Source organism: Lampetra fluviatilis, chromosome 4, assembly GCF_964198595.1.
Source record: "Lampetra fluviatilis chromosome 4, kcLamFluv1.1, whole genome shotgun sequence".
In the NCBI taxonomy this organism is placed as follows: Eukaryota; Metazoa; Chordata; class Hyperoartia; order Petromyzontiformes; family Petromyzontidae; genus Lampetra; species Lampetra fluviatilis.
In genome coordinates, this window is record NC_136278.1 from 14374523 (window position 1) to 14389821 (window position 15299).

General features: G+C 53.0%; 2 protein-coding genes across 8 annotated transcripts in view; both read right to left on the reverse strand.

Moving 5' to 3' along the window:
* Positions 1-2405: 2405 nt before the first annotated feature.
* Positions 2406-7365, reverse strand: LOC144931589 (uncharacterized). 2 transcript variants are annotated; one of them, XM_078855627.1, is made up of 3 exons: positions 6860-7365; positions 4047-4536; positions 2406-3058 (listed from the first exon to the last, which is right to left on the reverse strand). In XM_078855627.1, exons 2-3 carry the CDS (start codon positions 4507-4509, stop codon positions 2406-2408), a joined length of 1116 nt encoding a protein of 371 aa, XP_078711753.1. In that variant the 5' UTR covers positions 4510-4536; positions 6860-7365. The 2 variants fall into 2 exon arrangements, with proteins under 2 accessions (XP_078711753.1, XP_078711752.1); XM_078855626.1 differs by having other exon boundaries at positions 3984-4536.
* A 4200-nt stretch (positions 7366-11565) lies between these two features.
* The window catches only part of LOC144931590 (uncharacterized), a 36494-nt gene continuing 32760 nt past the window's right edge, over positions 11566-15299 (reverse strand). For all 6 annotated transcript variants that reach the window (XM_078855632.1, XM_078855633.1, XM_078855628.1 and 3 more), the window contains exon 22: positions 11566-14313. In XM_078855632.1, coding sequence (XP_078711758.1) covers positions 12989-14313 — 1325 coding nt within the window. In that variant the 3' untranslated portion in view covers positions 11566-12988. The remainder of the gene's footprint in view (positions 14314-15299) is intronic.

Below are 15299 nucleotides of genomic sequence, written 5' to 3' on the forward strand. Positions count from 1 at the left end.
GTGATGGAATTCAGCCTCCCATCAGCTGCTCCCTCAACGCACGCACAGGGCGCTGGAGGGGAACGCACCATGGTGTGCAGGCCACCCTCCACCCTCACATAAAACCCACAATGGTGGTGGAGCAGCAGCTGCAGTGCCCTTACACGCTGTGGTGGCAGCCTCGTGGTTAAAAGTTGCAACGCAAGATATGAAATTCAAATTAACGTTAGAAAGGTTCATGCAACCATTATGCACTCCTAAAATCTATTAACAAAAAAAATGAAGGTGCCCGTATGGGGTTTATAAATAACGACCCAAGGGGGGTGCTATACCCATACGAGGTAATGTGGTTAAGCTGAAGTGACGAACAGTTGGTGGAATTTAAAAAACAATTGAATACTGAATATTATTCTATTCCAGTGGGGCTCTTCACTCCCAGCTCAGCATATCTGATGCAGCGTGTGGTGCAGCTAGTGGGCAGTGCCGTCAAGTCATACGCTCAGCTGTGCCCACTCCTGTGCAGAGCCGAGGGCAGAACCACAATCCCCTCCCTCGAGGTCTTGCAAGCCTTGCTCCGGCTCTCCACTTGGCCCATTGTAAGGGGCTCCCATCTGGGTATGCACATTCCATTCTTCTGCTGTGAACCATATTACTCACTGAAATAATCAGTTGGCAGCACAACTTGCTTATACTGCAATCCAGTATTGGTAGGAACATCTGCCTCTCACGAGAGCCTGTCCGCCCCTCCAGCGCAGTGAGTGCTTCACAACTGGAGCAACCACAGTCGCGGCATAACGGCTCTCAGAAATCGGACAGGAGGCACAATGAACCTGCCTCGACTGGACCCTACAGAAATAGGGTTTCTTCCCAGAGTTCAGCTCAAGGTGAGCGTTTGTCTGGCGAGGGTCCACAGGTACTCATGCGTCACCGCAGCTGCAATTCCATCGCGCTGGGAGAGGGAATGCACCCAGGATAACTGATGTGACCCGCAGCTGTCTTTCCCACTTATGCACGGTGCTGAAAACCCGAGAACATGAAACAACGCAGTTTTACAGGAGCTCATCACTAACACTGATTGATGTGTCTGGAACGCTTTGAGGGATAGGAACTCAACGGCTGCCATTCTTGATTCGCCAAAAAACGCTGCCATGCCACCATCGCAGGGTACGCGCACCCCAGGCACCCACGGAGAAAGCAGCAGCAGTGTTTGAAGGGAAACAGGCAAGCGTCGGGAGTGAGAATGTACGTGAATACACGCCTGGCTGCTCTACACACGAACCACCCGTCCCCACAAAGCTGACAAAGAGTTTCTGCACGGTCGACTCCGGACAGGAAGCCCGGCCGTCCGGCTCTCCACACTCACCAGCTCAGGCAGTCTGTGCATGAGAGCCTGAGTGACATCAACAAAGTGCTTCACGTTGCACTCTGGAAGCGCTTTTAGTAAATGCGAAGTGGCTGGATCGAGAGGGAGTCGCAGGCCTGCTGTAGGAATAAGGCTCCGGAGAGCCAGGCTCCGTCGCACCTCGAAGAGACATCCGAGGTCATTTCTGTCTCGAGCAGCGACACGCGACGCAGGCGTCCCTCCATGTGCCGCGCCTTGGGAAAAATCATCACTCGCAGGACACTCGCCAAACCCGCAACGATGGCGCCAAAACAATACAAGTGCCAGCCACTAGAAGTGGTTAAAGAGGTCCAACACCAGGACGTGAAGTTGGTTACAATGCAAAATGACACCGGCTGGGTTCCAACACCATTTCCTCAATTTCTTTACGGTTGTAATCATCCCCCTCGCCCATTTTTGTGTATTATCTTTACATGTAATACACATCTCTCACTGGCCCACACACAGCCACGAGCTCACAGCACACTCAACACCTTGCAGCTACAGCAACTTATGCTTAACTATAAAACACACTAGACCTCCATCGGAAGGCGTAAATATATATGTACGTTATAGACAGTACTTTTTTATCGGCTACGTAAGTAATGGGGTGTGGTATATACAGCAGCATTGGGTTCACTTTGGTGAGGTCTTGGCGTGAACGTCTCGGATTAAGAGCTGCCCCTCATCGGTCCCGATCACCTGTTCGGGGATCCTGGAGCCAGGGTGGTCTCCGGGCCGGGTGCTCGGCGAAGGGAAGCCTGGGCGACCAGGGCACGCGAGCACAGGTCCCAACGTCAATACTCATCACCGCGCGAGTCCAAAACACAACCTGACGCTGGCAATCCCCGACGCCCACACGCAGCAGGTCCCTTCCGCACGCCCAGCACATCCCCCCCGACGCCCGTTCGGAACGAAGCGCGCACAGCGTGGACCCCACGAGCGTCCAGCGGCGACGTCGGCTGCCAAAGAGGCGTCCATAAGCCAGAATCCGTGAGCTCGCATGCACCTGCCCCTCCTGTTCAGGTAAGATGCACGCGGAGAGCTAGCGGTAATATGGCAGCGAGCTGGTGTGCGGCGCGTTGTGCTGGATGAGGCTGCTGAGGTGGGAGAAGCCGATGCCCGCGTACACCTCGCCCACCTGCTTGTCCACATGCTTGCGCTTGTGCTTCGAGAGATGGCCCGACTGCGTGAATCCGCGGCCGCACACGTCGCACTTGAAGGGCTTTTCGCCCGTGTGCGTGCGGCGGTGGCGCGCCAGGTTGTAGGAGTGCGCGAACGTCTTGCCGCACTCCTCGCAGCCGTACGGCTTCTCGCCTGTGTGCGTTCTCTGGTGGATCAGCAGGTGCGACTTGTGTGCGAAGCCCTGGCCGCACTCCTGGCACTGCACAGGCCGGTACGGCTTCACCGAGGCCCCGGCCGCCGCCGCGCGCACCGACGCCAACAGGTGGGCGCTGCCGCCCCCGCCGGGCGACGTGCCAAACTCCTTGTCGCAAGAGGATTGCGCGCCGGCCTGCGCACCGCCGGGCTGCCCGTACACGCCCCCCGACTCCACTCCGCCCTCCGCGGCTCCGTGGCCCTCACGTTTCTCCAGGTGCCGGTTCTCCGAGAAATGCGGCGCCACCCCCGGGGTCTCCGCCGAGAAGTGGTTCCCGTCCAGTGGAAGGGAATCGCGCCCAGACTCCTCCGTGCGAGCACCTACACACACACGATGGTGGTGGGGGGATACATACACGTGTATAAATGTATAACGCGGAACATTCACACGCAGGAATAAACGTGTACAATACGTGAAAATCCCTCTGTAAATCTGCTGAAAGAAGTAGTCCTCTCTACATCGTATTGGCCAAGAGACACATGGTAGCAGTAAACATTGACGACTGAACTGTACTGATACCAGTGTACAGCCGTGTCTGTTTCACTGCTGTCTGTTGAAATGGCCACCTTTTCTCAACTCTTTGAGTTGGTGGTCTCAATGAAGAAATGGCCATGCATTCAGTTCTTTGAGCTGGTGGTTCGAATATGGCTGAGGGCTTTTGTACATGCAATGCTGCACACCTTTGTGCGTTGTTAATTCTATAAACGTTTGTTTACCCAGGAAAGACTCACTGAGTCCCACAGTCTCTTTTTCTCAGGAGAGTCCCTGCCAAGACAGTCATTTTGCAGGTTAGGATGCTTGTTCAAAACCAGTTACGATGTTTTTTAGCTATGGGAGGAAACTAGAGAACCTGGCACCAGTGCAGCACAGAGAAAGAGCTTACCAACTCCGCACAGAAAGGTGCCCGAGTTAGGAACCGAGGTCCTTCTTATTGTGAGGTGCAAGTGTTAGCACTGCACCATCCTGCCACCCTTTGTTTCCAGCCTGCAATAATATTTATGTTGCCATAGGTGTTCTCGTCATATACAGATGTACAAATTACAGGCAGTCTACTTGTAAAATATGAGGTCACAGGGCACATCACTGCCTACACACATCGCTACGGTCTCCAATTTGTTTGCTCCTTGTGTGAGCGAGATGCTCCACATGGACGCTCATATGGTAGAGCTGTACTGGATATTGCACGGGCACCGTGACGTGAGAAGCCAGCATTGTGTGAGTTGCTGGTGCTGTGCGAGATGTTACTTTGAGACGCTGGTGCTGTGTGGGCGAACGGTGTTGACGCTGTGCTCCCTGGCGCCGCGTTACCCGTGTCCGCGTGCTGATGCCGCTGACAGGGGCTGCTCTCTCCAGCGGGGCCGTCGGCCGAGGCTGCGGCAAGTGCGTTGGCATAGAGCGCGGGGTCGAGCGAGCAGAATCGCTGCGCCGACTGAAAGAGCTCCTGGCTGAGGCTGTTTAACACCACCACGATGGTCTCCAGGAGCGAGCGACTCGTGCCCTCGGCGCCGGCGTCGCCGCCCTTGGGGCGCTTGATGGAGACGCCCTCGATGACGCGGCGAAGCACGGCGTAGAACGCAAACGGGAGGCGCGCCTTGGCCACGGCGAACAGCTCAATGCGCACGTGGGGGTGCTCGGCGCAAGCCAGTAGCGTGTTGTAGTCGCTGATACCCAGCTCTTTGCTCATGGCGCGCGCAATTTTGGCGCTCATGCCGTGAGCCGTGAGCCAAGCGCCAAAGTTCATGCGCGGGTCAATCGCCGATGCCGACGCCATCGTAACAACGCTGCCTCCTCGCTCAATCTGCAGTATGGAGAGAGGGGGGGGGGCATCGGTGAGAACAGCATAACAGAATCGCACCAACGCCACAGGCATGGGGCACAGTGCTGCTGAGCCACGCAGCACTGTCGATACCAACCACACTCGCTCGGCTAAGTGAAATAATGCTTATTACTGATCACAGCAAATTCCACAAGGCAGTGCTGCCATTTTTAGAAGGCAAAATCAATGTGCACAAGCCTCTTGCTAACACACTCCATTTTTTTTCCACAAAACCTGTCACAATGGGTGGCCCATTTGTAAGGCATACAGTAGGTGATAGGATTTGTTTTACTCTACTTTTGCTCATACTACCTCCAGCCTCTTTTTTATGCTCTGGTTCACTTTGGCCCGAACTTTACTGAATAGTTGGTTTGGTTAATGCAGAAAAATGTGATACGGTGCATCAATCACATTAAAACATGTACAGGAACGAGTACGTTTGTTTAAATAAACACTTATGTAGCCGTCTACACTATGGGAACCTCATTTGCCAGTAAAAATATGATAATTGGTTCTTTACCCTTCTATCTGGCAACAGATAGAAGGGTAAAGAACCAATTAACTTATGTAGCCGCCTGGGCTTGTGCTCCAACGCGCACGGCACAAAGCCTCTGGTGGCTCCTGAATGGCACCGAGCAGACACGAGCCTCGTCCGTGCCCAGGTCCCTGTATGCAAACTCCCAATGCAGGGATTCTCCCATCCACTGCAGGCAGCATCGCCTCGACAACACAACCAGCGCAACCCCAGCCGCTGTTCCAACTTCACTGGACTGATGCGGAACAGTGCCAAACTACGTTTTGAAAACTCATGTCAGCACATTTTGCAAACCAAAATCTATACTACAAATGAAAAATTAGCCCATGTTAATTTTAAAAATAGCTATGCCTACTCCATATAAACTTGCCATGAATATCTGTCAAACAATGGCCAACGTTAGGACGGGATGAAGAATAAATGCTGAAAAAAAATGAATTGGTGTTTAAAAAACTTAAGAATATGGTGTTTATTTTACTGAATAACATAATTCAATTCAAGTGTAAACTCCCCTAGTCCCAGGCAGTGTTTAGGAGCCACATTGCGTTGACTCTCTGGGCAGGGTGGAAATGTCCCTCGTTCCACGCCGCCACAGACAATTGTACACTTACAGCGATCCGCTCATCTCAGTTCAGGTTCTCCGCGTGCGCGATCAGCCCCACCCTGCGACTAGGAAACCTCCGTTGTCAGCATGTCTGAAATAAAGGTGCTAAAGTTTGGACTGCCTTGCCCCTGACTCTCCTGCGTACAGTGTGCGATGCCAGTATCAAGGTTTAGGACATTTCTGACAATGCCACCTACGCACGGGTAGACCGCTGGACGACTCCACAGCTCCACTCATCACTCCACCAAAGCAACAATCACACATCAACACAAAACTCAGAAAGCACCACTCACCAGCACAACACTTTCCGACATCCCAATGCAGGACCTTCCTAAAACGCCCTGGGATTCAGTAAAAAGTATTATTACTTCACACTCAAACCTGCCAGCAATCACATATGGCAACACTCCGCAGATTTATGCTGATCGCGGCAAATACCGGGTAGACTTAGCGATAAGCCACCGAGAGCAGCACCTCCCCCTGTACTGAGTGCAGCCACAGCCGCCCTGGTGGCACAGTGACCTGAGGTGGGATGGTTGTGCCACCGTGAAGGCCAAGAGGAGTTCGCGTCCAGCTCAAGTTCCTATAAGACAGGTCGGAAGACCACAGCGGAACCTCCAGACACCATCCACCATCAGCTGCTAAAGAGCCACTTACTGCCACACCACCCAAACAAGCCACATGACTCAAGCCCAACTCCCCCATGACACTAAAACGAATCCCCATCACTCAAACCAAACCTATTACTACACCAGCTATGCACAAACTAATGCAGACACTTCACATTCCCACGCCATCATACCTGCCAACATTACAGACTAATGCTCAGAAACCCTGACGCCAAAGTATGTTAAACATGTATAAAGACTCACAACACACCGGAGAGAATATTGGATATGGGTGCGTTCCGTCAGTGGGGTGGGGGGGGGGGAATTAGCACGGGCAGCAGCATCACGAGAAGTGGTGTGAATGTACCGGGTGGTGGTAGCGAAGTGGTGGTTGTAGTGGTGGGGGGTGTATGTGGCGAGGTGGTTGTAGCCGGGTGGTGGTCGTGCGGTAGCGGTCGCGGGGTATTTGGATTGGGACTGTGAAAGCGGGCTGGTTGTAGCGGTGGTGTGGATGTCGCGGGGTTGGTGGCAGTGGGGTGTCTGTCGCGATGTGCTCACAGCGGGATGATTGCCGTCGCGTGGTGTAGCAGTCGTCGGCTGCGAGTGGAGGAGGCGGCGTTAAGGCGTTGGGGTGGCCGGCCCGGAGCTGCGAGTGGGGCTGGCGCCGCGTCGGGTCGCCGCGCAATGGCGCCTCTGCTGGAGACAAAGACCCGGGGCCCTGCGGCCTGCGGCGGCAACTGCAAGGCGCGTCCAGAGCCCGCGCGGTGCTCGAGGCGCGCGGCGCGGCGCGACGCGAGTAGCGGAGGGGCGACGCGGTGCGGGGAGACGTCGCGAGGAGGAGGAGGCGGCGGGGGACGGGGACGGGGCGAGCGACGGGAGACGGAGCGCGGAACGAGACGGGAGCGACCGCGTCCGGGTTAGCGTGACGTCACCACGCGGCTTCCGGGTCGCGCGAGAGCCCCGCGGATGATGTCACGGCGCAACATCCGGGTTACTTGTGACGGCAACAGGGTCCCTGTTGTCGCTGACGTCACTTGCCTGCTATGTAAATGACGTCATGTCATTAGGAGACAGGCACAATGAAAATTAGGTTATTTAATTTTCGTTGTGCCTGTCTCCTAATTTTCAGGCTTGCGCTCCCGTGCCGCGTTGTCAGTTTACTTACAATAGGGTACGTTGGCGTGCAGTCTTTGATATGCTTGATTCTCTCCGCCCTCTCCCTCTCCCCGTCCCCACCCCCCCCCTCTCTATATTTAAGGGACCGTCACAGAAACGACCCCTCTCTTTGTGCCGATGTGTGTCCTCTCTCTGTGTGCCGTTGTGATGTCTGTCTGCTTGTATGTCTGTCTATAGTTTACTAGTTAGATTTTTGTTGCTCACACTTAAAATTCTAACTTAGCAAATTTTGAAACACGTAATCAACCAGGCTATGCGTTAATTGTGTGTTAACCGACTCTCTGTGTTGTATTACATCACATTTCGATATTTTACTAGGTTATTTAATTTTCGTGTGCCTGCCTCCTAATTTTCAGGCTTGCGTGCCCGTGCTGCGTTGTCAGCTTGCTCCTCTCTCTGTGTGCCGTTGTGATGTCTGTCTGCTTGTATGTCTGTCTATAGTTTTTTCTAGTTAGATTTTTGTTGCTATTTCTTTTATGCCTGATGATGATTGCTTGTGTTGCAATCGAAACGTCGTAATATGTTATTTTATTTTAATTTATTATTTTATTTTTAGACGTGACTTAACCGAAAAGAACCAAAGAATAATTCCTGCAGTCACGAAAGCTCCTAAATTAAGATTAAATCTTCTTGGTTCTTTCGGTAAAGTCACGTAGAAGGGAAGTAATAAAATAATAAAAAGAAAACATAATAAAATAATTCTCACGTTTCGGCTACAACGCAAGCAGCCGTCTTCACCTTGTAGCCGAAACGTCGTGAGAATTATTTTATTATGTTTTATTTTTATTATTTTATTACTTCCCTTCTACGTGACTTTACCGAAAGAACCAAGAAGATGAATCCCTGCAGTCAGGAAAGCTTTAAATTCAAAAATAAAACTAAAAGCTATTTTATTTTACCAGGACGAGACCCACTGAACTATATATGTGTATACGACACGTAAAGAAATCTTTAAAAAGTGCAATCAAATGTATTTATGTTCTGAGATGCATATAAACTAAACTATTTTTTATTTTACCAGGTGAGGCAAACTGTTTGTATGGCATTCCTCGACTTACAAACACAATTGATTCGTAGGTCGGAACAAAAATGTATGTCATGCCGCCGCCACGAAGCCGTTCAGCAGGCGCCCCACCTACGACCTCGCCACCACCAAGCGACGGAGCCGACCCCGCGTCCCCCTCACCTCACATGAACACACCCGCACGCATCCCCCCCCCCCCCCATAGAGCTGGAAGGGAAGGTCACCTGATCGACCGGTTTTTATCCGAGAAACCCTTATCGGGATTAACTCTCACGGTTTCCGGCGATCAGGGAATTGGATGACCTCCCCCGTGCTACGTGGCACCGCGGCGCTGCGACCGGCCTTAATATGGTGTGGTCGCGGCGTGGGGCATTCGGCCACCGCGATTGAGGCGCATTTCCCCCCACACACGCAAGTATCGACGGGGCAGGCAGAGGGAATAAGCATTGTGATGGAGGAGCATCATTAGAAAACACGCAGCGCATCTGAACTGCAATAATAGCGAAGGCGCACGGTGCGTGAGAAAGGGATTGAGTGGAATTTGCGCCGTGCAGGTCGCTCATTGATTAGCGGAACAAAGGCACCGCGGAGCCGCCTGGCCCGGGCGAGGGGGGCGCGTGCCATTGTTTGGAGTTTACGCCGCGCGGACAGAGGATTAATTAGCATAGCGAAGGCGCACGGTGCGTGGGAAGGGGGTAGGGGCCCGAGTCCGGGAATCAGGATAAATGGGGAGCGCAAAGGGGAAATCGCTCTCTTACTCCAGCGCCAGGCGACCAGACGCAGCTCCAGCCAGCGACCCGGACGTCCGTGCGACGCACCGAGGTACGCTGTTAGCACAAGGATCAGCGGACCGCCGTGGACACTTAACAGTGAGTAAGAAGGTGAATTAGAATCATAGCAGATACATCGGGAATAGGTATAGAGGTATCAGCGTAGGCCAGCCTCGTCGACTCACTGATTTAACACCAGTCCCAGGTAGCAGACAATAAATCATTAATAACTGATCGTGGCCTCGTGTGATCTCGTGTTATAAGTGTGAACGCGTGTGGTACTGTGTATGCGTAAGCTCGCGGCGTGCGTAATCGGCGTACACCAGGTGCGCGATCATAACGTGAGCGGCCAGCGGGCGGCGAGCGCGGCGCAAGAGTGGGTATCGCGTGTGGAGCTGTATGTGTGTGCGCGCGCACGTTCACGATGTGTATAATACAGGTGCGCGATCCTAACGTGAGTGGTCAGGGTTGAGTGAGTGCCGCGCAGAGCTGTGTGTGGGTGTGCGCGTACGTAATTAACCATGCCTACTACGCGGACCCGCGGGGGAGGGGAATCCTCGAGCGACGGCTCTCACCCCATGGGTGAAGAACCCAGCAGCGGTTCGCCTAGCAGCGAGGGGGCGAGTAATGAGGTTAACCCGGCCGTTAGGGGTACCGAGGGAGGGATCTCGGGGGCCAGCGACCCTCACATGTACTTATTTAAATGCTCATAGATCAGTGATATGAACTGTTACGGTTCAACAAAAAAGGGAACATTGATAAACTCATGAATAAGAAGAAATATTGGACGTGAGCATTTATAACTGTAAACTCAGGAGTTGTATAGTAAATAAAATATTAAATAAAGTAACAATAGAAAAACATTTTCACTGACCTTCAGCCCTGAATCCCCTGATGCTGGCTTGCTTGTCGGAAGGGTCGCAATGAGTCACAACAACAATCGCCATTCACCACGGAGTGGCGGTGACGTCACCACGACGCTTGTGCCAGGCCAAGTGCACCTTGAGGCCACGTGAAGTGTCGAACGCCCGCTGGCAGGTCAAGGGGCAGACCCAGCAGGTGCCACAGGTCGACTGACCGAGATGACCGAGATGAGTGGCAGATGCACCACCTGTGCCCCCTACTGTGCCAACTTGCTGTGCTTTAGCCACCCGGCGCTCCGCTCGTTGTTGTGAGCGTCGCTCCTCCGCCCTCCGTTGTTGTTGGAGGGCGACTGCCTCCAACTGCCCAGTAGCCTCATGGTGCACCTAGCCTAGCACTGCCCAGCAGTAGCGTCCTTCACGAGCCTCCTCTACAGAGTCCGATCTTGACACCGCTGGACAGACCAGGTAGCGCTGGCGAGATGTTATCTCTCTCGCCTGGTATGCAGGAGGTTGTGGATTCTATCCCGACCCCTGTATATTTGGAGTTTGCATGTTCTCACCGTGGTCGCGTGGGTTTTTCTACGGGTCCTCTGGTTTTTCCCTCCACATTTAGAAACATGCGTTTAGAATATTTGGCTGCTATAGATTTTCACACGATAAGCCACTCCTGCATGTCAGACGAAAGTTAGCCCCTCGTCACCGTTGCGCCTCCACGTGTGAGGCCGTGAGCGGTTGCGACCCAACATCAACTTGGGGACGGAGTTCTCTCACAAGTACTGGAGTCGTTTCCCATTCCGGATTTTGTAATTGGGGGGGGGGGGGATGAAAAAAAGCACAGCAAACTATTAAGAGGCGACGTGCGGAGGGATTTATTATTTAATTTGCACCAAAACTTAAGCCAAGCCCGTAAATTCCCCACATTTCATCTTTCCCAATTATTGACGTGGTATTCTCCAGAGATTGTTATGAACAGATGCAGCACAGTTAAGTGTTTTGTTCCAAATGTCTCGGACTAAACGGAAATTAGTCTCTCACTAAAGTTCTATTTTCTTTCGAAAGGCAGCGGACGTTTGCCTCGGCTTACAGGGGCATCCTTGCGGGTTAGAGGCAATGAATTGAAATTAGCCAAATAAAAAAATTATGCATTTCTATAAGGAAACCAGAACTTATTTGAAATTAAGGGCCTGGTTTGTGTTGGTGCAAACAGTTCCCATACCTCTCATTGACAGGTGTTGTTATTTTATCATTAAAAAAATCATCAGGAAATGATCTTTCGCCAACAGATTAATACGTCTAAGGTGACTTGTTTTATATTTGAATTTAGTGTACCGTCTCCATGCCAACTCGACTCATCGGATGACAGCGATGCACGAGAACAAGAAGAATAACAAGGACACGTGTATACAACTTAATATCACAACGTACAGGATATTAAAACACAGAGTACAATGTTTTATTTGTCACTCTCAGTGTGGTCAGACTTCTCACAACGGGGGGCTAATGCAGGCTGAGCTAAACTGGGAACAAATGGCTGTAAACAAATGAACATTAACATTTGCAGCAAAGCCAGCGGACGGCACGGTGTACAGCAAGCATTCACCCCTGCTTGTTGCAGACCCATGTAACGCTAAACAGGTGCTCTCACAATTCTCAAAATAAAGCAGAGATCTGGTAAACATTGATTCTTGATAAAGGTCGGTCACACGCAAACACTAAAGCACACGGCACCTATTCAAGCATGCATACAATTCACTGCTCATGAAGCATTGCGGCACAGTCATTCCAACACGTTTTTATCTGCAATGTAATTTTTTTCTTTTAACATTTTTTTTTCAAACGGTACTACATCTCTCCTGTCACTACATGCAACAAGACTGGGATCTCCGAAACGGTACTGAGACTACAGTAGGTAGGTGGTAATGTGGCTTGGGTTGCTGCAGCTGACAGGACACCGTGCCCCGAGCCCTGGCAGACGGACGCTGCTGGAACAGCCACATGCTGCCACCACGTGGGTTAATGCTGTGGGGTTTTAACTGCAATCGCTGCAAAGCCGCCCCGCTAGGCATGAAGCAAAGCCCACCTGCCGTACTTCAAACACAATACTCAGAGGCTCAAGTATTTCCACTAATAACTACACTAAATGGATAAATTACACATACAGGATCACTACAGTATATGAAATGTTCACTAGTGACTAAAATACACAGCTTTGTCTTAATAAACACCAAAACGCACCCCCCCCCTCTCCCAGATCTAGAGAAATTCCCATATTCTACAAGAAGTGGCCCAAGGAACAACACAATCTAAATACATTGAATGGGATTGTGTAGTTGTATTAATAGGCGCTACGGACGTAGACGATGAGCACTGAGGTAGGATATGGGAAAGGCCCCATCGCGATCTGGGAGGGCTGAATACAATTACCATCATTCAAGCTAACGCCAGCTAGGAGGGCTCCATCATCCCAACAGGATACCTGAAGCTGCGTAAGTGAGAAGGCCTTGCGCCCATTCATGTCTGGCGGATCCGTATTGTCTCGCGCTTTTCGTGAAAACGTCCATCCGCGCCATCATCACTCGCCGAGCCTCGTGGAATATGGCACGCCGACGAGTCCGACGCAGTCACAGCTTGTCAAGTAACGAGCAATCGGAGACACTGCAGCAAGACGCAGTGCTGTTTTTTCAGATACTGGTACAAGCCGCGCCCACAGACCTCGAGATACAGTGAAACACAGGAGCACCGCTTCCCATGGTTCCTTTAATCCAGTAGTTGTGCGTTGACAAGAGGTCGTTGACGGGAAAGTTGTATGATTTCAAGGGGCTGCTGCCTCTTGTTGCTGCGGCACGTCGGGCCGTCAAGGCCCCCACAGCGACTGCGTCTTCATGTTGACGTCGGACAGGCAGACGTCCTGGTCGCTCAATATCTCGCTCATGCTGAAGTCCGAGAGGCACACGGGCTCCTGGGCCGCCAGGTCCCTGAGCCCCACGTCCTGCAGACAGCCGTGCGGGCCCGGCCCGGGTAGCTCCCCCATCGAGAAGTCGGGCAAGCAGCGGCGACCCATCATGGCCGCCGGGAAGAAGCCTCCGTCGGGCCCCAACAGGTCGCTCATGTCGACGCGTTCGGTGCGCGCGATTCCCGCGCTCGTGACGCACACGCGCTCCACGCTGGCAATCTCGCCCAGACCGGCGCCGCCCACCGCGCCCGGCACGCGCACGCGCTCGACTCCCGTCACCTCCCCCACACGCACGCGCTCGACTGCCGTCACCTCCCCTGCCTCCCCCACGCACACGCGCTCGATGCTGGCGATCTCGCTCAGCCCGTCTGCCAGGCAGAGCTCTGTACCGCCCCCGCGGCGCGTGGTGTGCAGCAGATCGGGGTAGAACGGCCCGCGGCGCGCGCTCACGATCTGCTGCAGGTGGTGGTTGTGGTGCTGCTCCAGTGTGAGAGGCTCCGGCAGGCACGCGCCCTCCTCCTCCTCTTCCTCCACGCCGCTGCCGCAGAGGTCCTGCGCCGTGCAGCCTGCACGCTTGGCGCTCGTGATCTCCACAATGCGCATGCCCGTGAGGGAGAGCGGGCCCCCACGTGACAGGCAGCCCCGGCCCTCCCCCAGCATCGCGTCCCGCAGGCAGTCCGCTCGTGCCCCCACGTCGCCCATGTCCGACAGGCACTCCGCTTCCTCGTCCGCCGCCGCCATGTCCTGCAGACACACGTCGCTCGAGATGTCCATGTCGGAGAAGCCCGCGGGAATGGAGACGTCCGGAAAGCCCAGGTAGGGCTGTGCCTCCTCAACAGGGGAGGGTCGTTTGGCCGCACGTGCCGCCCTCATCTCGCCCTTGCCCCGTACCGCCTTAGCCCCGGGAGGAAGGCGAGAGCCCGGGGGGTATTGCTTCTGGCCGACGCAATCTTTTTCCGCTGCCGTCGTGGTCTCGGTCGAGACGGAGTTCCGGTGGCGCCGTTTCTCCGGCGTGGCGCTGGGTGGCTCCTCCGGTGGAGGAGCGGCGGGGGCCGCCGTGACCTTGTCGTGTTCGTGCTCGGCAAAGCAGCGGTGTTGTCCGTCAGAGCTGGGCCTCAGGGCCCCCAAACTATGCTGCTTGCAGAATGAACTGGGGCAGATCTGGCAGAACGCCACCGCCGTCTTCTCACACACATCGCACACGTGCCACGGGCACTCCCACTTGCCTGTACACAGACATATACACACACAGCACAAACATACACGGAGCATGCAGACCCACAGAGTTCAAACACACAAGGCACACACAAACAGTAATTCGCTTAGGGTTCATGGACTCCTTGTCTGAAAGTCTTAGTTTGGAATCAGTCCATTTCGGTGTCTGATTTGCAGACATGCAGGATTAGCACTTCCTTCCAAAATTGTAGCGATGATCCTTACTGTCCTAAATTTTTTTATCAGACTTGGAACTTAACAGAGACACTTCGCCTCCAAGACTGGTGGATCTTGTGGCTCGAAGACAAGTTTAATCTTTCTTAGTGTAACATGTTCATGTTGCTCAAACATGCATGGTGTGATACTCATCTCCACGTTACAGCCCTCAGCGATTGTTGACAATTCCCCATTCTTATGGCTAGGACAAGTCTATTCAAAGATTAACCACTGCTGACTTTGCACAAGGTAGTACTACTAATTTTATCGACCCTGGAGTGATGAGGGATGAATCGATCCTCGCCCGGGATTTAAACTTGTCAGTCGTGCTGAACGTAATGCCCGCAAGTGCAGTGGACGTGCAGTTGGCGCTGGATGACGCCACCTGCTGACGGCGAGGGAGGTCATGCGAGTATTTAGAACCCAGCCAGCACTGGTCAAAGGCCCCTAGGTTGATTGACGTTAATATGATTTCACTTTCTTGGTGGCAAAACACAAACAGCCCGAGACACTGAATTCGCACAAATGGCATGCAGTAATTCTGAGTAGTGTGGAACGGTCTGCAAAGCATTAGTGGAGAGCTCCTGCCTATAAAATATCACAAAACCCAGCAGCGATCGTTTAGAGATCACACACTGGTTGATGACACTCAAAACCGATGCTCACTGAAACAAATTCTGTGAAAAAAACATTGGCACACAAGGCCAACAGGCTGATGGACCTGAATGATTTATTTTATTCTTGGGAGGATGAAGCAGACTCTCGTTTGGCTGGATTGTTT